General features: G+C 46.3%; 1 protein-coding gene across 1 annotated transcript in view; it reads left to right on the forward strand.

Annotated features, from left to right (window-relative positions):
* Positions 1–12,158, forward strand: part of LOC139273161 (chitin synthase chs-2-like) — an 80,252-nt gene extending 68,094 nt beyond the window's left edge. Inside the window, exons 15-21 of the mRNA XM_070889665.1 lie at positions 4,218–4,566; positions 5,706–5,749; positions 7,592–7,656; positions 7,798–7,908; positions 8,512–8,729; positions 8,813–8,894; positions 10,204–12,158. Of these exons, the coding sequence (XP_070745766.1) occupies positions 4,218–4,566; positions 5,706–5,749; positions 7,592–7,656; positions 7,798–7,908; positions 8,512–8,729; positions 8,813–8,894; positions 10,204–10,224 (890 nt within the window). The 3' untranslated portion in view covers positions 10,225–12,158. The remainder of the gene's footprint in view (positions 1–4,217; positions 4,567–5,705; positions 5,750–7,591; positions 7,657–7,797; positions 7,909–8,511; positions 8,730–8,812; positions 8,895–10,203) is intronic.
* The last annotated feature ends 11,062 nt before the right edge of the window (positions 12,159–23,220 follow it).

Raw genomic sequence — 23,220 nt, forward strand, 5'->3', positions numbered from 1 at the left:
AGGCTACACTTTTGGTGAGAGTTTATCAAAATGTGGTTATTTTTTAACTTCTGCTAATATTTGTTAATACTATGGGGTCAAGTTTCAGACCGCGCCTAGAACGGCACAGCCCCGCAAGCCACGCCTGATTTCCGCGCTCAAAACTGCGCCGAAAACTTACCTCGGTATTCTCCACTCCCTCAGTTCGATCCAGGCTCTCGGCGCAGTGCAGCATGAGCTGTGGGGGGTGGGTGGAGCCAGGTCCCTGCACTGAAAACAGTGCCGGGACCCAAGCACATGCGCGCTACAGTGAGCGCGCATGTGCAGTAGCTCCAGGCGCCCGAAACTGTGTGGGAGGGGCCTGAAGCATGCAGCCCCTAGCCCTGGCCGAATGGGCTCACCTGGGGCGGTGAATATCGGACTGCACCTCCCTCCCCCAGCTCCTGCTCTGGCTGTGGCTCCGGCTTCCTCCCCTTATCAGCTGACGCTCCCTCTGGCTCTCTCACGCCCCCACCCCCCCCGCTCAGCTCACGCTCCGCTGCCCGACTCCCCCGCCCCGCCGCCCAGCACCCGCTCCGCTCCAGCTCCGCCCGCCCCCCATCCCCGCCTTCAGCTCCAGTCTGCTCCCTCTTTCTTCGGCGGGGCCCGCATGCCCGGCATCTTGCTGGGGGTGGGCCCCGCCCAAAGTCTTCGGCCCGGCTTCTTCACGTCGGCGGGACCCGTCCAGCCAACTCCTCCCCCATCCCTCTCCTCTCCTCTCCCCACCCTCCCTCGCCTCTCCCCGCCCTCCTCCCCCACTCCCTCCCTCTCCTCTTCCCTCCATCCCTCCTTCTCCTCTCCCCCTCCCTCTCCTCTCCCCCCCTCCTCTCCCCCCCTCCATCCCCTCTTCCTCTCCCCCCTCCATCCCCTCTCTACTCTCCCCCTTCCTCCCTCCCTTCCTTTACTCTCCTCTCCTCTCCCTTCCCTACCTCCCTCTCCACTCCCCTCCCTCTCCGCTCCTCTCCCCCTCCCCTCCCAGCTCCTCCCTCCCCTCTCCTCTCCTCTCCCTCCCTCCCCACCCTCCTCTCCCTTCCCTCCCTCCCCTCCCTCTCCCTTCCCTCCCTCCCCTCTCCTCTCCTCTCCCCTCTCCCTCTCCTTCCTCTCTCCTTCCCCACTCCCCTCTCCCCTCCCTCCATTCCTCCCTCCCCTCTCCTCTCCTTCCCCTCCCTCCTCCTCCCTCACTCCCCTCCCCTCTCCCTCTCCCTCCCTCCCTCCCCTCTTCTCTCCTCCCTTCCCTTCCCTCTCCTTTCCTTCCTCCCTCCCTCTCCTCTCCCTTCACTCCCTCCCTGTCCTCTTCAGCCCTCCCCCCTCCCTCTCCTCCCCTCCCTCCCCTCTCCTCTCCCTTCACTCCCTCCTCTCCTCTACCTCCCTCCTCCCCTCCATCCCCTCTCCCCTCCCTCCCCTCTCCTCTCCCTCTCCTCTCCCCTCCCTCCCCTCCTCCTCTCCCCTCTCCTCTTCCCTCCCTCCCTCCTTCCCTTCTCCTCCCCTCTCCTCTCCCCCCTCTCCTATCCCCCCTCCCTCTCCTCTCCCCCTCCCTCTCCTCTACCCCCACCCTCTCCTCTCCCCCATCCTTCTCCTCTCCTCTCCCCCTGCCTCTCCTCTTCCCCCCTCCCTCTCCTCTCCCCCTCCCTCTCCTCTCCCCTCCTCCCTCTCCTTCTTCTCCCTCCCTCTCCTCTTTCCCCCTCCCTCTCCTCTCCCCCTCCCTCTCCTCTCCTTCCCTCCCTCCCCCTCCTCCCTCCCTCCCTCCCCTCTCCCCTCCTTCCCCTCTCCCCTCCCTCCCCTCTCCTCTCCCTTCTCCTCTTCCCTCCCTTCCTCCTTCCCTTCTCCTCCCCTCTCCTCTCCCCCCTCTCCTATCCCCCCCTCCTCCCTCTCCTCTCCCCTCCTCTCCTCTACCCCCCACCCTCTCCTCTACCCCCCACCCTCTCCTCTCCCCCCATCCCTCTCCTCTCCTCTCCCCCCTGCCTCTCCTTCCCCCCCCTCCCTCTCCTCTCCCCCCCTCCCTCTCCTCTCCCCCCTCCCTCTCCTTCCCCCCCCTCCTCTCCTTCCCTCCTTCTCCTCACCCCCCCCTCTCCTCTCCTCTCCCCCTCCCCTCTCCTCTCCCCCCCCTACCTCTCCTCTTCCCCCCCCTCTCCTCTGCCTCTCCCCTCCCTCTGCTCTCCCCCTCCCTCTTCCCTCCATCCCTCCTTCTCCTCTCCCCCTCTCTCTCCTCTTCCCCTCCCTCACCTCTTCCCCCTCCCTCCCTCACCTCTTCCCCCTCCCCCTCCTCTCCCTCCCCTCCATCCTACTTCCTCTCCCCCCCTCCATCCCTCTCTCCTCTCCCCCCTCCCTCCCTCCCTCCCTTTCCTCTCCTCTCCTCTCCCTTCCCTACCTCCCTCTCCTCTCCCCTCCCTCCCTCTCCTATCCTCTCCCCCCTCCCCTCTCCTCTCCCCCCCTCCCCTCTCCTCTCCCCCCTCCCCTCTCCTCTCCCCCCTCTCCTCTCCTCTCCCCCCTCCCCGCTCCTCTCCCCCTCCCCTCTCCTCTCCCCCCTCCCCTCCCTCCCCTCTCCTCTCCCTTCACTCCCTCCCTCTCCTCTACCCTCCCTCCCTCCCCTCTCCCCTCCCTCCCCTCTGCTCTCCCTCCCCTCCATCCCCTCTCCCCTCCCTCCCCTCTCCTCTCCCCTCTCCTCTTCCCTCCCTCCCTCCTTCCCTTCTCCTCCCCCCTCTCCTCTCCCCCCTCTCCTATCCCCCCCTCCCTCTCCTCTCCCCCCTCCCATTCCTCTCCCCCAATCCCTCTCCTCCCCCCCTCACTCCCCTCTCTCCCTCCCTCTCCTCTCCCCCCTCCCTCTCCTCACCCCGCCCCTCCTCCTCTCCCCCTCCCCTCGCTGTCAGAAACACAAACACACTGACAGACAGAGAGAGAGAGACACTGACAGAGACAAAGAGGGACACACTGGGGGGGCCCCATCCCAGCACACTGTTGGAGGGCTCCCAGTGCTGAGTAGAAACTTATTTTTTTATTTATTGATTTTTAAATTTTTAAATTTTTAATTTTTTAATTTTTTTTGATTGATTTATTGATTGATTTATTGATTTATTTATCATTTATTATTGATGATGGCTCGTTATTTGTAAAAGTGATGTGTTTCATGTTTGTAAACTTCCCTTTCCCCCCCCCCCACTCATTCCCTACGCCTGATTTGTAACCTACGCCTGATTTTCTAAGTGTAGGCAAGGTTTTTCTGAGCGTACAAAAATCTACACTTACTCCATTCTAAATTAGTTTGGAGTACGTTTTCACTGCCTAAACTTTCAAAACAGGCATAAGTGGCCGGACACGCACCCTTTTGAAAAAAAAAATCTGTTCCAAAATGAAACAGTTCTAACAGACTAGAATTGGAGCAAACTAAAGGCCGAGAATTGCAATTTCTAAGATACTCCATTCTAAACCAGTTGCTCCAAAAAAATAGGAGCGACTCAAGCCGAAACTTGACCCCTATATGTCCACCCAATATGCAGACCAGCTGCATTATGCTCCTTACATTTTTGTTTGGCACTACCACACTTTAAATATATTGTCAGTTCTTCCTGTGCCGTGGCCTTTATTAGAGGGTGTAACCATATCAGTATTTAGTTACCAAACCAATGGGTGTGACATTCTTAAAATGATTACTCTAAATGTCAAGGGGCCTTTCAATTAAAAAGAACAAAGTACCCACTCTGTTTAAGGAGGAGAATGAACAGGTGGCATTACAGCAAGAGAATCATCGACTTACACGGATAAGAATATGGGGGAGAAATTAAACTTACGGCTGCCCGTTTCATGCTTGAAAAATGGGTGGACAGCAGTTAAAAATCGGGGTGTGGGGGGATGGAGGAACACCTTGGTCGCCCCTTTCACACCCAAGGCCCGTCTGTTTTAGGCAGGCCTGTGAATGGGCGAGCAACCTGCCCGCCTCAAATAATGTTAGAATCTTTAAATATTCAAATAGGGATCCTACGCTGGTTGTGGGACTCTGATTGTTCAATTCTGTTAAAAATGGGTAGCGCATGGCCTAACCAGAGATGGCTAAAAACACAAGGTAAGCGTCTTCATGTGAACATAAACTCATTTCCATACACTCACATTCACTTGCACTCTATCGGCAGACATTAGGAGTCGTAAGCTCCTTCTTTATCGCTGTTTGCAGTAAACATGCTAACATTATGTTCTGTGCTTTTTAGGTGACATGGTGAGAGAAAACACCTTTATCACTCCAACAGGCTTGTTCTTCATCTCCATGATGATCCTTTTCTCCTCGACAGCAATGCTGCATCCCCAGGAATTCCATCTGGTTATTTACGGACTGCTGTACATAATTTGTATCCCCAGTGGATACTTGTTGTTGCCAATTTACGCCATGGTAAATATGAATAACGTTTCATGGGGCACACGTGAAACAATTACTCGGAAGATACCGAGAAGGAAACCTCAGCAGGTTAAGCGATTTGAAAAGAAATGCAAATGCCTCTGTTGGGATATTGAATTTCTAGTCAAAGAGGATAAAAAGGAATTACTTCAACATGCAGACAGGTAACTTTCTTTCAAAGTGGTTTGTAATATTAAAGGGCAGTATAACTTGGTGCCATCTCCACACAGAATTCTAATAGAATCTAACAGCACCATTTCCCAGTTCTGTGTTAGCTTATGATTCCTTTGCTCTGAACTGTAGGTTTAGTTATTGTTTTCTGATTGATACATTTTCTTTGGTTTATTTTCCCCCAATAATTTTCTTAGATTAGAAAGTTTTTTCCTCCCTCAAATTGCTCTTTACACGCTCACAAGGCTGGATGATATAAAGTTTCTAAATCTTCCCGCTCCCTAGCTCAGACTTTATCACCGTCCTCTTTATAAAGTTTCTCAGGTTTGCAGGGTTTTGCGATTCTCTCTACTTGGTATGTGGGGGGGTGGGGAGGGGGGGAGGGCGGAGGACGGGGACAGCTGCCTGGCTGGTTGGAGCCCAAGCTTTACTTGGGCTTGATTTATTAGGCGTCCTGACTCTGAAGATTACTACATGGTACTGGAGTCTTGGCTTTCCCAGTGACACAACTTGTCATCCATGAGGCAATGGGATTCTTCTTGACTGATTTCATAAATTGAGGTTGGGATCCTGACTGTTCGATGGGATTATACTCCTTCAGCTCTATTTTTGGGTGGGGGTGTTAATGGGAGGGAACATTCTGTTTTCAAAGGGGGGATTCTAACTGCTCTTCCATTTTTAAGCATGAGAAAGATTAGTTATCCATCAACTAAGATGGCAGGAGTCCAATCACGTTATCAAAACAATGCAAGATTCACAGGGGAAAATTAGTCTTCTCATTGTCATTAATATTCAATTCAAGTATGCTTGCAGGCATCATTATAAATCAGAAACATTTTATTCCCTCCCACCACTGACATCAGTATTCTCATCGCACTCAGAAATATGGTCTCTCCCCATTAGCCCCACCTTTCTATTCTGAGAGTTTTGGGTGTATCTTTGGAAAGTTTGTCCCAGGAGGGAGTTCTTCCTTTGTATTTTATATTGCGTCATCACATTGGATTCTAAAGATTGACGTAGCTCACTTGTGCCTTTTTCTCTTCTTATATTTTTTACTTCCATGTATCTTTATATTTCTTGATGCCCTATATTCAAAATTATTCAGATGGTTTTTGATATTGTTTTCCTTCAGTGCAATTGATGAAGAAGAAGAAATGGAACCCAGAGTCGAAGACAGTGAGTATTAATAATATTTAGAAAATCATGCTAATTGACAGGCCTGTCCAGAAAGGTTCTGATTGGGGAGGGAAATAATGTTTTAATTTTAAATAAATGTCCAACACTAGCATAACTGACATTATTAATGCAGGATTTTTTTTGGCCAGAATTGCTGTCTCTAGGTTATTTTCCTCCTCTCCTGAAAGCACTGACTCATGTTGCTTTACAGTCCCACCTGTGCCACAAGCCTTCCATTACATCACATAGAAACATAGAAACATAGAAAATAGGTGCAGGAGTAGGCCATTCGGCCCTTCGAGCACCCATGTCCTTTTGATCTGTCAGCCAAAACAGCATCAGCAGCCTGTCTGACCATATCCCTGATGAGCTCAATTCGATCTTTACTTAATGTTCACATACACACCCATTAGGAACATAGGAACAGGAATGGACCATTCAGCACCTCGAGCTTGTTCAGCCATTCAATTAGATGATGGCTGATCTGTATCTTAACTCCATTTACCTGTCTTGGTTCCATATCCCTTAATACCCTTGTCTAATAAAAATCTATCAATCTCTGTTTTAAAATTTTCAATTGACCTAGCCCTAACTGCTTTTTGGGGGCGAGAGTTCCAGATTACCACTACCCTTTGTGTGAAGAAGTGCTTCCTGATGTCACCCCTGAATGGCCTAGCTCTAATGTTAAAGTTATGCCCCTTTGTTCTGTACTCCCCTTTTTTTCCATAAGGACAAAGAATGGTTCAGGCGATTAGGAATAAAAGGCACCATGTGTATATTTTACAATAAAAAACAGAAATGCCGGAAAATATATATTAGTCATTCAGAAACTTTGAAAAGAAAAGACAGATTATTGACGTTTCGTGTGTACCCAGAACTGAAGACTGAAAGGTAGATGGGCATTTAGTAAGGTTGAAAATAATAAAGAGAATAACAGGGGAGAGGAATAGAACCAACAGATATGAGGGTAGGTTAATTGAAATGCAAACTGTTTTTTAGAGAGCAGTTCTACAATAAAAAAGATCAGCAGTTATGCGAAGCAGACATATAAAAAGAACAAAAGGACTTGCAAAGGGTGCAGGCTGAAAAGACCACACAATTTGTTGCTTCACCAGTCCAATCATTGGGTGATATTGGGGTTTGTAATGCTGCATAGTGAGATGTGAGGAAGAGGTGGGAAGGAGAGGTGAGATCAGCTGTAAACTGCTGATATTACCTACAGCTCTGTGGCAGCATTCGTATATCTGATTCAAAAGGTTGAGTGTTCAAGTCCCCCTTTAAACACTTGAGCATACAATCTAGGCTGACACTCCAGTGCAGTACTGAGAGAGTGCTGCATTATCTGAGGTGCGGTCGTTCAGATGGGATGTTAAACCTCGGGTCCATCTGCCTCTCAGGTTGATATAAAAGATCCCACGACACTATGCTGAGAAGAGTCGGGGAGTTCTCCCTGGTGTCCTGGCCATCAACCATTATCACTAAAAACAGATTATCTAATTATTTATCACATTGCTGTTTGTGAGACTTTGTTGTGCGTACATTGGCTACTGCTTGTTCCTCCATTACAACAGTTCAAAGAAAGTACTTTGTTGGCTGTGAAGCAATTTGGGATGTCCTGAGATCATGAAAGGTGCGATATAAATGCAAGTTGTGTCTATGCATTTTTTTAATTGCTGATTATATGCTGCCACAGAATCCCAAAGCTTGCTTTCTACTATATATTCAAATAGAGTTTTGGGCCTTCAGCAGTTTAAAGGTCAAAATGAAAGATATTTTGTTGCTCAACTGACCTGAATGCAGTGTTCCTGAGAATGATCTTTTGTCTTTGCTTTCATTATATAGATTGGATAAGCAATTTGCAAGAGCATTCACTCCATATAATGCTTATTGAAGAACAGCTTGATGAAGTAAGTTGTTGCCAATGATATTTTTCTTAATTTCCTTATGAATTAATTTCACCTGTAGTTCAAAGCAAAATGTGCCACTCAGATAAACTATTGGAATAAAACATTTTTATTGACCTAATGTTCTCTATTTTTTATATGCAGGTAGAAAATCCATTCTGGAATGACCTCATCACCCTGTATCTTAAACCAATTGAAGATAATAAAGAGGAACAGGCAGCGATTGAGAAGAAACTGAAGTCCTTCAGGAACAGGGTAAGTACTGCTTACGCCTGTCTGTTCTGAATCTGATCGCTTGTTCAAACTCAAAAGGGAAAGCGTGTTAATTTATATTTGGGTGTAGAAGGAAGAAGGCTGGGTTTCAGGGCCTAACATTAGAAATGGATTTCCAACCTTTCTCCTGATCTGTTTAGTTTTTTGAATATAACATACCAGCCATTATTTCTACACTATCTTGCCAATGCTTGACCATTGTGCAAAATGTCTTCTAATTCAAAGAAAAGCAAAATGCACGTGAAATCAAGCTTATAGATTAAAGGATGAATTTTGTGAAGCTTCATTGCCAGGTTTGAAGCTGGCTCAGTAAGATTGTGAATTGGAAAATTGCTGTGGGAGGAGGTTAGCACACCCAATTCATACAGTTCCTGTTTTTTTCAGTGGTTAAAGTAAATCAGGAACTCCCATTGTGCACCTGCACTGATTAATTAGGTTTACTTTTGTTTTCACATGGAGAGGTAGCGGCACCAAGAAAACCATATTGCTGGGAAATGTGTATGCGCTTACATTGTACTCAATGGGATATTGCTTTTTGTGTAATAATAAAGATATATTATAAAGAAACCCTTACATTCTTTCCAGGCCACCTTTCTGTTCTTCATTATTAATCTTCTGTGGATCGTTTCAACATTTTTCCTACAAGCAATTGGTTCTGACATACACATCAAGATCCCTAAAATTCTCCCAAGTGGTGATTTTTCAAAAGATGAATTTCTATCCATTGAACCACTTGGTTTTATGTTCTTGGTATCATTCACTGGGTTATTGGCAATTCAGTTCATCGCCATGTTGTATCACAGGTATGAATAAAAAAGTATTCCATTTTAAAAACAATTGATACAATGTTATGAAAGTGGCAACAATGTTATTTACTTTTTTTCAGGATTAACACACTCATCCATTTTATAGCATATAAAGGAACTGAAATAAAACCTCAACAAAGTGTTGGAAAGTATCACAAAATGGTAAGTACTGACAAAATTCGCTATGTATGTTATTGAAAGACATAACAATAGCCCGTAATTTGCGGTCAGCAATGAACGCCTTTGTTTTGAAGTAAACTTCCCACAAAGATCTCGCGATCTCCGTGGCAAGAAGTTTGGCTTTTCTGACGTGCGGTTGAAATCAGCTTAAGTTAATGGGGAATCCCTAACGCGAGCTGCTGTGACATCAACAAGCAGTGAATCACATGCAGAATTCTCACAGACTGAGATCTCTTTGATTCTAAGGGGAGAAAATTTGGGTTGTTGCGCCTCCTGTTCGGGTGCTAACGGGGTGCAAACAACTTTTCGCTTGGGAGCAGCGCCGCTACCAAGTCCCACAAAATTCGATTTGTTTGCTATTATTACCCACTGTAAATTCCGGGCCATTATGTATAATATATTACAAATCTTGCATCTGGTGCCAACTTCCTATAATATTTGCACTTCCGGTCATACTGCCCTCCTGTCACACTTCAGCCATTGTACATTGTTGCTTGGCTCAAAGTAAAACAGTAACAATACAGATTTGAAGATGCAGGGACTGTACACATCGAAAGCCAGGAAAGCTACTAGAGGAATCAAAGGTCCTTTTGGCACATCATGTATTGCATGGCATGACTTCCCGAATGTTGGCCCAGAAATAGCTACCAAAATAACAGCCAGTTTAATGCGTGTGCCGTTATTGATGTGTAAATTGTCCAGCAAATTGCTGAGAGAAAGAAATACCCCACCGTTGGCCACACAAAAACGGAAACTTGCCATCAACCTCAAGAAATTGCTGCATTGGCACATTAATTGCCAATTAAACTCATTACAGCAAGTCAGGATTAATACTTTAATACTTAACAGCGTAAATATCTTTTTAATGATGAGATTTTTGTTCCTGCAATGCCACGCCACAACCTCTCTAGCCGAGAAACGGAAGAATTTAAACTGTAGAGTCTAATTCCTACAGGTAGTAAATTGTTCTTAGAGATTTTTTTAAATATAAAATTTTAAATTAAATTTTTTTCCTTCTCTTTTCTGTCTGTTTTATTTCACTCTTATTCTAATCTTTCTTTCATTCTTTTTATTTCTCTTTCTGTACCTGACTTGACTGTAATTCGCCATATTTCCTTTAATGGACAAGAGCAAGTCTAAATAATGGCAAATGCCATTTGATTCACCCCTGCAGAAAATTCTGCCTCAATGTAATTTAACTTTTATTTCTAATGTACATGAAACCAATTTTGATTTTAGGCACAAAATCCTGAATGGAAATTAAATATTATTTAACTTTCTCCTTTTTTAGTATAAAGATCATGAAGTTTGATATTAAACCGAAGGAAAATAACCAGAGCTCGAGAAGAATCGAATTGCATCTCACCAGCTTCACACTTATACTATCATTATTTATGTTACAACTGAGAACAACTCAGAGATATTATAAATTGGCTATTTATACAGTTAGAGATAGTTATTTCTCAATACACCAACAACAACCTAATACAAATATGCCTAGAAATTCATTGGCACTGCATCTGTTTTACAGGCGTTAAAAGGGCACCGACATGAAAATATGGTTGGAGGCACGTATAAGCACATTCCATGTGTGTCCCATTCCCCCTTCAACTATTTTAGTAAAACAATAAATCAAGTGGCCCCTTATTAAAGGGGCACTAAAACCGGCAAATTAAACTTTTAACTTAAAACGGTCAAATTAAAATTTGGTTGCCGGGGGTGATGATGCACTCCAGTCCTTCCGGCGCCCACCTCTCGCGGAAGGCCACGAGCGTACCAGTGGACACCGTATGCTCCATCTCTAGGGACACCCTGGCTCGAATGTAACCACGGAAGAGAGGCAGGCAGTCGGGCTGAACGACCCCCTCGACCGCCCGCTGCCTGGACTGGTTGATGGCCACCTTGGCCAGGCCCAGCAGTAATCCTACGAGGAGGCCTTCCGACTTGCCCGCTCCCCTCCGCACAGGATGCCCATAGATCAGGAGCGTGGGACTGAAGTGCAACCAGAATTTAAGGAGCAGCCCCTTCAAATATTGGACTTAAAAACTGATTGCATGGGATAGTCCCGTGCAACACCCTCCAGGCTGTCCCCAATAAATAAAGGGAAGACTCCCGCGTAGAGAGTTAGGTGTGGTGGTGTAGTGGTAATGTTACCAGTGTTCTGATCAATCTGCCTCCCCCCTTATCCTGGACTCTGCTCACCAGCTGGGTTGCGGTCCGAGCCAGCCGATCTGCGCTTTTCCTGGGACCAGCTTGCTGCCTCTGAGGCCTCGACTGGTGCCTCCAGCTTGCTGGTTCCGGGAAGAACGAAGATCTGCTGGTTTGGATCCCGACCTAGGCAAATGAGGTGAGCAGATCAAATTTGTATAGTTCTGCCACCAGCCTCATCAGGCATGAGCAGCATGCACTACAATGGGATCGTGCCATGATTTGGGAGTCATCCAATTTCGAGGCAATAAAACTAATATAAGCATTTATTTCAAGTGCGTGAACTTTTTGTTGGACCTATATTGTCGGATCTGATTAATGCTCCCAACATCTAAACTTAACTCAATATGTAGAAAATATTTTTAATAAGATAAACATCATCACAAGTTAGGCTGTTCAAATAACTCAGGGATGAATAAGATTTAATCAGCCTCATGATTGTAAATATTTATCATAGTACATGGCAATCTATGACATTCTATTTATGACAGTCACTAAATTGGAGAAATGGGGAGAAAATGTCCTCTGTGTGCTATGCATTGAAAAATTGTAAATATTATTTATAAATGTTTACAATTTTGTTACACATGGGGCACAAAGGAAATCTTTCCCCAAGGGGACATGTAGAGGTACAACAGTAAGTCTTCATTCCTCCTGTACACTTTCTGTTTTTTTTAACATCTGGCCCACTGAAGGCATTCTGGATATCTGTGCTGGCGACAGGAGCTAACCCTTGCATTAGAACATATTTTTCTATTATGACAGTCTTATTAGTGAACAGAATTTGCTTATAGCTAAGAGCAAAAGATTATCAGTAGATATATAAAGGGATTGTGATTTTCCCTTGTGTGTGCAATGAATACCAACTGATACATCTAAAATGTGCACATGTGAAAGAATAGAAAGATATTTTGCTATACACACATGCATGTGCACACAAACACACTATAAATGTGCATCATGCCAAACATAAGGAATTATTAATGTGCAATTATAATATTTTACAATTGATCATGAATTCATATATCTCTATACCTTTGCACAAAATGGTCAGTTGTTCCAGTTTCTGTTTACAATTATCTTGTAGATGTAAAATGTTTAATGCAAATAAAAATGTTAATTTATTACACTATAACGTTGCCTATTAAATATATCATCTATCAAAAGTGACCTTTTACTTATTTACATTTAAACTGTACACTTTTCCCATTATAAAATATAGTTGACTCTGCAGACATGCATGCTTGCTACACACAGAGCTCTGATTAAAACATAGAACTCCAATGTAGCAAACCTATCTTTTTCACTTGCTGTGCAGAATTTTAAAGTACCAAAAACTTCCTGTTCTCTCCAGTTCATAGATTTCCTCATCCAAACAAAAACCTGACATGGTCATAAGATGTTCCCCATTATCCATTTCTAATGTTCCACTCACAGACTATTGTCCATTCAATTTTAACCGGAGACGAGCAGTGCATTTTAAAAACAGAGGATTGACTTTCATATGCTCTCCTTGTGGGTTGTTGCTTTTAGGATTGATTTACTGAATCAATATTTTCAAATTGACTAGATTTGTATATAATTTATTGGAGTCCTCAACCAAGCGTGAACTTGGTCCAAATAATACTTCTTAGCAACAGATGACCTGGTTGTTGTAATCCTAGAACTGTGCTTTCATTTTTGTTCCATACTTATTGATGCCAATGTGAAAATGACCACTATTATTGTGAATAGTCTATAATTCCTGGACTAATACCTGTCTTCATAAAATTACATTATTGCATATAAAAAAGGATGAATGTTTAGGGGCATTTTCAAGATACCTAATCATTGCAGTGAATCAATGTCTGTAAATATATTGATGTATGAAACTGTTGCTTACTTAATAAACTGGTCTTGTGTTAACTTCAGTGTTTCCATTTGATTTGTGTTATTATTGACCAGACTTGGCAGATTGATTTTAATAAGAAATGTCCCTTTGCAATTCATAGTATTGTCATTAACATACACAGTATGGCTTAGAATTCGGCACTGTGCTATTAAGGGATTAACTGTGGGTTTTTGAGAGAATTAACACCTGCCTCTTAAACCCTGATATTGCTACTTTCAGTAGCAACAGTAAAATGTGTGTTGTAATGACTGCACAGTGAACTGACCAATGGAGCAGCAGAAGTAAGAGTAAGACTGAGCAGCAGTTTACTGTATTAAGAAGAGAGCTGGATTTATTCCTGGGCTGGGGTGCAGGATCGCATCATACAAGAGCTAGGTACCAAATAATATAAATTATAGTCAATGTGATCTCCTGGAGTAGCCTCAATCACTAAGAGGGATTGGAGAGGAATTTTCCAGATTTTTTCCCCCTAATTGATCGTAGGTTTTTGAACTAATCTTTCACCTCTCCCAGGAGACTATTTGGCACCTCTGAGGTGCCAGTTTCTTGACCAGATTCATATGGCATCACAACTGCATGAGATAGGCTAGATGGACCAGCTTGTATGTTTGTATGTTCGTATGTACACAATGAAAGGATAGAGTAGGACAAAGGACCACAGGTTCAGGACTGATACAGGTGGTAGGAAGTTCTTCTTCACAGAAAGAGAAATCAATACATCATTAATAGACTTGACACTCAATGGACGGGAAATTCGATAAGGCCCGAAAATGGGCAGGGGCACCACGGGGTGAGATTTGCTCACACCCTTTTAGAAAGTATAGGCAGCCTGCTAATTTGGTGTTGCATGCTAATTTAAATGATTTTAGAGCACAGCCCAGCGACTATCGCGCTGCTAACAGGCTTTGTGCTCAGCAGGAGCCCCAAAGTCATGTTGCTGCAGCAATGCTGCATTTTATTAAACCAAGGCTGTCAATTTTGAAAGCAGTCTTGAGCCCTTAGAGATGAACTGCCTTCTGCAAAAAATGTTTTTTTTTAAATCATTCCAGACTAGGCATTCTGCAGCTCTTAAAGCTGAACTGCCTTCTGCACTTAAGAAATGGTAAAGATACTTCAGCACTAACAAAAATGGTTTAACAGGCCAGAGAAGGGCACCCCGGGTCTCAGATGCAGCACTTGAGCTTTGTGCAGGGGATCAATACTGGAAGAGAGGTCCTCTACTAACAGGAGCCATGAGGCCCTCCAGAAAGTAGGATGTGGGATCAAATTGCTGAGGCCATCACTGCCAGCAGTGTTGTCCCCAGGACCTGACTCCAGTGCCCAAAGAAGTTATGACCTCAGACGAGTGGTCAAGGTTAGTGTTTTCAAAAGCTGCCTCCTACTAACTGCACTACTAAACTCACATTTCTTAATGTATGACCCCCCTGTTATGTTCAGAATAACTCCACAAGACTGTATATAGTAAGCTCAAACTGTTACATAGAAACATAGAAAATAGGTGCAGGAGTAGACCATTCGGCCCTTTGAGCCTGCACCACCATTCAATAAGATCATGGCTGATCATTCACCTCAGTATCCCTTTCCTGCTTTCTCTCCATACCCCTTGATCCCTTTAGCCGTAAGGGCCATATCTAACTCCCTCTTCAATATATCTAACGAACTGGCCTCAACAACTGCAGCAGAGAATTCCACAGGTTAACAACTCTCTGAGTGAAGAAGTTTCTCCTCAACTCGGTCCTAAATGGCTTACCCTTTATCCTTAGACTATGTCCCCTGGTTCTGGACTTCCCCAGTATCGGGAACATTCTTCCTGCCTCTAACCTGTCCAATCCCGTCAGAATTTTATATGTTTCTATGAGATCCCCTCTCATTCTTCTAAACCCCAGTGAATACAGGCCCAGCCGATCCAGTCTCTCCTCATGTGTCAGTCCTGCCATCCTGGGAATCAGTCTGGTGAACCTTTGCTGCACTCCCTCAATTGCAAGAATGTCCTTCCTCAGATTAGGAGACCAAAACTGAACACAATATTCCAGGTGAGGTCTCACCAAGGCCCTGTACAACTGCAGTAAGACCTCCCTGCTCCTATACTCAAATCCCCTAGCTATGAAGGCCAACATGCCATTTGCCTTCTTCACCGCCTGCCATACCTGCATGCCAACTTTCAATCCTTGGTCTCTTTAAATTTAACTCCAGAGTGCAGAAGTAGTATGGTAGACTGCCTTTTATGCCTGCTTGCCCAGGGTGTGCAGGTGACCCTTGGGTCTCTAACAGATGCACCCCCTGGTGGCAAGACTTAAACACTAGTAAGGTTTACATATATAACATCACTTCCCCCCAAAGTCTTAGATACAAGTTATTTACAAGTTGAGGCGATCTGGGGCTCTGCGTTCCCGGGTTGCTCGCCTGAGTTGAAGTCCTGGCATGGGTGAATTGGTCAGATCATTGCTGCACTGCCATGCGGCTGGTCTGATCGGACTGTCGGGGATGGGGGTTCATCCTCGTGGTTGACAGCGAGGTCGATTGCTGGTTGGGTGTGTGCTGGTGGATCAATGATGGTAACGTCCTCTTCAAACTGTTCTTGGTTGTCAGTGAATCGCAGTTTGGTCTGATCCAAATGCTTTCTGCATGTTTGTCCATTCAAAAGTTTGACAACAAATACTCTATTCCCCTCCTTGGCTAAAACACTGCCAGCAACCCATTTGGGACCATGACCGTAATTAAGAACAAACACAGGGTCATTAACCTCAATGTCACGTGATACAGCTGCGCGATCGTGGTACATGTTATGCCGGTGACGCCGGGTTTCTACATGATCATTGAGATCCGGGTGGACTAAGGAGAGCCTGATTTTGAGTGCTTTCTTCATTAACAATTCTGCAGGGGGTCACGTCCGGTAGCTGAGCAGAACTCGAGATAACCGGGTCTGTAGGGAACCGTCCGTCATGCGTTTCAAGCTCTGCTTGAGAGTTTGGACTGCCCATTCCGCTTGACCATTGGATATGGGCTTAAATGGGGCTGACCTGACATGCTTGATGCCATTGTGGGTCATGAACACATTGAATTCTGAGCTGGTGCAACATGGTCCATTGTCACTAACAAGGACGTCGGGCAAACCATGGGTGGCGAACATGGCCCGGAGGCTTTCAATGGTGGCAGTGGACGTACATGATGACATTATTATACATTCAATCCATTTAGAGTAAGCGTCCACTGCTACTAGGAACATCTTTCCTAGAAAGTGGCCAGTGAAATCTACATGGACCCTGGACCACGGTTTGGAGGGGAAATGATCACAGACTCAGTGGGGCCTCCCTTGGTGCATTGCTCAATTGTGAGCAAGTGTTACATTGGTACACGCATGACTCCTATTCTGAGTCAATACCGGGCCACCAAACATGCAACGTGGCGATAGCCTTCATCATGACAATGCCTGGGTGGGTACTGTGTAAGTCGCGTATAAACGTTTCCCTGCCTTTTTTTGGCAAAACCACGCGATTTCCCCATAGCAGACAATCCGAATGGATGGACATTTCATCCTTGCGTCGGTAAAACGGCTTAATTTCGTCTTGCATTTCCCCGGGAACAGTCGACCAGGTCCCATTAAGGACGCAGCTTTTTACTAGTGATAGCACAGGGTCCTGGCTAGTCCAGGTCCTGATCTGGCGAGCCATGACGGGTGACCCCTCGCTCTCAAAAACATCCATTACAAGAAGCAAGTCTGCGGGCTGCGCCATTGGTGGTGGGCAATGGTAGCTGACTGAGGTCATCAGCACAGTTCTCAGTGCCTGGTCTGTGGCGGATTACATAGTCATACGCAGATAATGTTAGTGCCCATCTTTGGATGCGAGCCAAAGCATTGGTGTTAATACCTTTGCTTTCTGAGAACAGCGAAATGAATGGTTTGTGGTTGGTTTTGAGCTCGAACCGGAGTCCAAATAGGTATTGGTGTATTTTCTTAACCCTGTATAAGCATGCTAATGCTTCTTTCTCAACCATACTGTCGGCTCTTTCAGCCTTAGATAAACTTCTGAACGCATATGCAACCGGTTGCAGTTTGCCTGACACTTTAACTTGCTGTAACACACAACCGACTCCATACGAAGATGCATCACAAGCGAGTACTAAATGTTTACACGGGTCATACAATACAAGTAACTTGTTAGAACATAGCAGGTTTCTGCCTTATTAAAGGCTGTCTCTTGAGATTTACCCCAAACCCAGTCGTCACCCTTACATAGCAATAAATGCAAAGGTTGCAGCAAAGTGCTCAACCCCGGTAGAAAGTTACCAAAATAGTTGAGGAGTCCCAGGAACAAACGCAGCTCCGTCACATTCTGTGGCCTGGGTGCATCCTTGATGGCCCCTGTCTTGGAGTCCATGGGTCTGATGCCGTCCGCTGCAATCTTTCCCATCAAAAATTCGATCTCTGGCGGCAGGAAAACACACTTGGAGCATTTCAGCCTGAGTCCCACTCTGTCCAGTCGCTTGAGAACCTCTTCCAGGTTGTGCAAGTGTTCGGTGGTGTTGCGACCAGTGATCAGGATGTCGTCTTGAAACACCACGGTGCGCAGAACCAATTTTAGCAGACTCTCCATGTTCCTCTGGAAGATGGCTGCAGCCGAGCGAATCCCAAAGGGGCATCTGTGGTATATGAACAGTCTTTTGTGCGTTTTGAAGCACGTCAAATTTTTCGAAGGTTCAGCAGCTCCTGTGTCATGTTAGCAGAGGTTAGATCCAGCTTGGTGAATGACTTCCCCTCTGCTAGCATTGCAAACAGGTCATCCACTTTGGGTAGTGGTACTGGTCCTGTAATGAGACTCGGTTGATTGTTACCTTGTAGTCCTCGTAGATTCTGACCGTCCCATCGCTTTTCAACACCGAAACAATTGGACTAGCCCACTCGTTAAACTCGTCTGGTGATATGATTCCCTCTTGTTGGAGTTTGTCCAGCTTGATCTCGACTTTCTCTCGCATCATATATGGAACTGCTCGGGCCTTGTGATGAATGGACCATGCATCAGGGACTAGATGGATCTGCAGTTTGGCACCTGTGAAGTTGCCAATGCCTGGCTCAAATAACGATAGGAATTTATTTAGCATTTGGGTGCACGAGGCGTCATCCACCGAAGACAGTGCTTTGATGTCGCCCCAGTTCCATCGGATCTTCCCTAGCCAGCTTCTGCTGAACAGCGTTGGGCCATTGCCTGGTACAATCCATAGTGATAAATCATGCACAGTTCCATCATACGATACCTCCACTGGTATGAAATCTTTGGTGTAAGTGCGCAGCATTGTGTGAATCGGGCTTAGTTTTGGCCTTTGTGCCTCTTTGCCCCACAGTTTCTCAAAAGCCTTCTGGCTCATAATTGACTGACTCGCCCCTGTGTCCAATTCCAAGGAAACTGGAATGCCGTTTAATTTGACTTTCAACATTATCGGAGGGCTTTTGGTGGTGAAGGTGTGTACCCCATACACTTCTTTTCAGCCTCGGGTTGAGTTGCCTCTCTTACTCGCTCAGCGTGATCCGCACCGGATTGGTCATCTTAGAAACATAGAAACATAGAAAATAGATGCAGGAGTAGGCCATTCGGCCCTTCGAGCCTGCACCGCCATTCAATAAGATCATGGCTGATCATTCCCTCAGTACCCCTTTCCTGCTTTCTCTCCATACCCCTTGATCCCCTTAGCTGGAAGGGCCATATCTAACTCCCTCTTGAATATATCCAATGAACTGGCATCAACAACTCTCTGCGACAGGGAACTCCACAGGTTAACAACTCTCTGAGTGAAGAAGTTTCTCCTCATCTCAGTCCGAAATGGCCTACCCCTTATCCTAAGACTATGTCCCCTGGTTCTGGACTTCCCCAACATCGAGAACATTCTTCCCGCATCGAACCTGTCCAGTCCCATCAGAATCTTACACGTTTCTATGAGATCCCCTCTCATCCTTCTAAACTCCAATGAATAAAGGCCCAGTTGATCCAGTCTCTCCACATATGACAGTCCAGCCATCCCTGGAATCAGTTTGGTGAACCTTCGCTGCACTCCCTCAATGGCAAGAACGTCCTTCCTCAGATTAGGAGACCAAAACCGTACACAATATTCCAGGTGAGGCCTCATTAAGGCCTTGTACAACTTCAGTAAGACCTCCCTGCTCCTATACTCAAATCCCCTAGCTATGAAGGCCAACATACCATTTGCCTTCTTCACTGCCTGCTGTACCTGCATGCCCACTTTCAGTGACTGATGAACCATGACTGATGAACCATGATGAACCAGGTCTCATTGCACCTCCCCTTTTCCTAATCTGCCGCCATCCAGATAATGTTCTGCCTTCGCATTTTTGCCCCTTTTGTCGACTCTGCCACATGGTGAATCGCAGTATGTTTGCACATTCACTCGAGGTTCCACAGCCCTTGCACACGTAGTGCTTGAATCGACATTGATGGGCCCAATGATTACCCCTGCAGCGCCAACATGGTGTTAATGGATTCGCATTCACAGCAGACTCTGAGTCATCCTAGGTCTGGCCTCTGTAGGCGTATAGGCCTGGCCATGTACAGTTCTGCCTGCTGAAGGCGTTATTTTATGCACAGTTCTTGCCGGTGAGCTTCAATGCTGCAAAGATATCTGTTTAGAGTTATCGTTCGTTGGCCATGAAAGCCTGGGCTATCGTGATGGCCTTGCTCAGATCTAGGGATTCGGCAGGCAGCAGTTTGCGAAGAATGACCTCGTGGCCGATTCCAAGCATGAAAATGTCCCACAACATTTCCCCCAAAAATCCAGCAAATTCGCACGGTCCCGCAAGGCATCTTAGGTCGGCGACATAGCTTGCCACGTCCTGGCCCTTGGAGCGATGGTGCGTATAAAAGCGATACCTGGCCATTAAGATGCTCTCCTTCGGCTTGAAGTGTTCCCGAACCAGCGTGCACAACTCTGCATATGTCTTGTCAGTTGGTTTCGTCGGTGCTAGCAGATTTTTGATGAGGCCATATATCGTGGACCCACAAACAGTGAGGAGAATCGCCCTGCGCTTGATCGCGTTACTGTCTATATCCAGCTCGTTGGCCACGAAGTACTGGTCCCAAACATCATCCTCAACAAATCTCTCAAGAATACCAACGGCAGCCATAACCGCGTGAAAGTTCGTGATCTGCTTTTGGTCGCCAATTGTTATGTTCAGAATAACTCCACAAGACTGTATACTGTAAGTTCAAACTGTTGTGACCTTGGTCTCTTTAATGTAACTCCAGAGTGCAGAAGCAGCATAGTAGACTGCCTTTTATACCTGCTCGTCTGGGGTGTGCAGGTGACCCTTGGGTCTCCAACAGGTGCACCCCCTGGTGGCATGTCTTACATACTAGTAAGGTTTACATACATGACAACTCCACCCCCGCATTACTCATCTAACAACAATCTGCACCAAACACATGGCACACCTCCCATTCCTAGCCTCACCTCACCCACTTGGAGGAAACAGTGCTGGCCTATCTTTGTAGGGGCATGGCTGAGCCCTTGGGCAGAGGCGGGACTGAAAGGATACAAGATGCTGCTTTCATCATACATTATCCTTCTTCTCACATCCAACTTCCCCCTTATGCCACAGTCTCTTCTGATGAACAAGCTGCACCTGATGTAAGCATGAGGTCTTGCTTTCCTGTCCTCCCCTAACCACAACCCCACCCTTGTGCCTTCCTCATTTCAGTCACCCAAGAAATCCAGCCTGCCCAGCCAGTGGTTGACCAAGAAGAATGAGAGGAGAGTGAAGAAGAAGAAACACTATCATTCGATTTCAAACTCCCAGCTACCAGCTCCTTGGGGTCATCCTGCAAAACCATCAGCAATGTCCCGTACTGAAAGTCAGCAGCCTTTCACCAGCCATGCTGCAGCTACTGGGGTAGCACTGCGTAAAGTCACAAGCATAGGCAAAGGCACATGCAAGACACTCAGTAATGGAATGCACATGGGTGATTATTTAATGTTTTTGATGTAAAATTGGATGCATATATAGATACAGTTGGATTTGCTTTGCTTTGTAATGACTTTTATTTCAGCATTGTGGCCATGAGGATGCTGTGATGCTCAATAATATAGGGAAGGTAAAGCATGGGACTAATCTTTAAAGAGGATTTGAGGTTGTGGTCACTAGTAGCACAGGTGGCTGATTCCATCCTGGATATCTCGGCCAGAAAGTGGCTGTCTGCGTTGCCTCCTTCCTTCTGCTTTTTCTTCTGTTTCCTCCTCTTCCCTCTGAGAGCTGCTTCTCCCCTTTGCTTCATCTCCATGTGCTGCTGTAGCCCAATGGGGACTGCAACTAGAGCCTCCAGGACTGGGAGCAAGTTGTCTTCTCAGAGGCATTTCGTTAACATCCAAAGCCTTGCAAATGTCCAGCAGCATTCTCTGCACATTTTACTAACTTTTTAAAGTATTCCACCAAGCCACTACTCCAGTAAAATGTAAATAGCTGAAATTGGAATGGAACTTATCTGAAAGATATGTGTGTCCCTTTAAAAAGCTCTGATAGTGTCTCTGCAGGACTGCTGCATGCATGTTCTTCCATGCGTCAACATCCAAATTCGCAACGGTGTGTCAGTTCAGGCGTTGTGTGCCGATTGACATCATGATCTGTATATTTACATGTGAGAGGCAAGTGCAAGCAATGGTAGCGCTGCCGACCTCTCTAAAATGCAGCTTCTGTGTTTCACACCAGACGCAGGTGGCAGTGAAGTCCTGCTATTTTTCAACAAAACCCGTTTTAACGGCCAGTTCCAAAACCTCGAATTTTGCGGTCAATATGTTCAACCAAATGCCGTGGAACAATCAATAAAGCCAATAAAATGTTGAACAAAATTGCCAAAACAATAGAATACAAGTCTGAGGAAGTCATGATTAAATTGTCTAGTACTCTGGTCAGAGCACACCTTGAACAATGCGCCCACTTCTGATCACCGAGACACAGGGAGATGTTCAAGCACTGGAGACGTACAGAGAATAGCCACAAGGCAGATCCCTAGACTTGGAGGTCTGAACTATGAGGAAAGCCTAAAGAAGCTTAGGCCCCGGAAATGCATGTCAGTTAATCCCGACAGTTACTTACAAGCAAATCTGGAAATTTTGTTTCTTTGCAAAGAGCCATCTGAGAGCACTGCTTCAAGATATTCATGCCCACCTATCACCAAACTCCATGTTTGAATCCCTCCAATCATTTTTCTGCCCCTGCCACAGTACGGAAATGGCTCTTATCAAGGTCACAAATGGTATCCTATGTGACCGTGACAGTGGTAAACTGTTCCTCCTCGTCCTTCTCAACCTGTCTGCAGCCCTTCACACGGTTGACCACACCATTCTCCTCCAATGTCTGTCATGGTCGTCTAGCTGGGTGGGACTGCACTCGCCTGGTTCCCTCCTTATCTATAAAAGCAAAACACTGCAGAAGCTGGAATCTGAAATAAAAACAGAAAATGCTGGAAATCTCAGCATCTGTGGAGAGAAACAAACGAAGTTCTGATGAAGGGTCATCGGCCCGAAACGTTACCTCTGCTTCTGGCCCCGACGCGGAATTGGGCCTTATGCTCCTCAAAGGAAGCGGAGCCCTGTCTCTGGTGCTCTGCTTCCTTTGAGGGGCACTCCTGGGGCAATAGCGTGGTGCTTAAAGGGGAGGGCAACTGCGCAGTCTGCATGGTCCTTTGGTGACTGCCACTGGGTGACCAAGGACGCGTGAGACCGGGGCCAGCAGCCCGGCTCCCAAGATGAAGTCCATGCTAGGGCCGCCATGGTTGGGTTGACCCAAGAGTCGGCCGACCAGCAAAGATGACGGCCCGGGGCGCTGCAGGCCTCCCCTTTAAACAGCGCCAGGGAGTGGATGTCCATCAGCCTCGCGGCCTGCGGAGAAATTTCCCCCGTGGGGTGTTAGGGGGTCGGCTCGGAGGCTTGACTCAATTTTCGGAGCACGCCAGCCTCCATATTTGCAAGGTCTTTGGAGTCAAACCGTGCTTCTGCCTTGACACTGTTCAATGGCAAGCTGTTCGCCACCAAGGTCCTGAGACTGTGATTCCTGGGCTTCCTTAGTAGCTGCTCTCAGTCTAGCACCCCTCCCGTGGCCTTTTTGTACACAGGCTATAGCCTGTCTGCGAACGCCTGCAGTGCCTCATTGGCCAGCTGTAATGCCCCATGAGGTATGCCCCATGGCCCTCAGGATCTCTTCCTTTA

The sequence above is a fragment of the Pristiophorus japonicus genome, chromosome 9 (assembly GCF_044704955.1).
Source record: "Pristiophorus japonicus isolate sPriJap1 chromosome 9, sPriJap1.hap1, whole genome shotgun sequence".
Taxonomy (NCBI): domain Eukaryota; kingdom Metazoa; phylum Chordata; class Chondrichthyes; family Pristiophoridae; genus Pristiophorus; species Pristiophorus japonicus.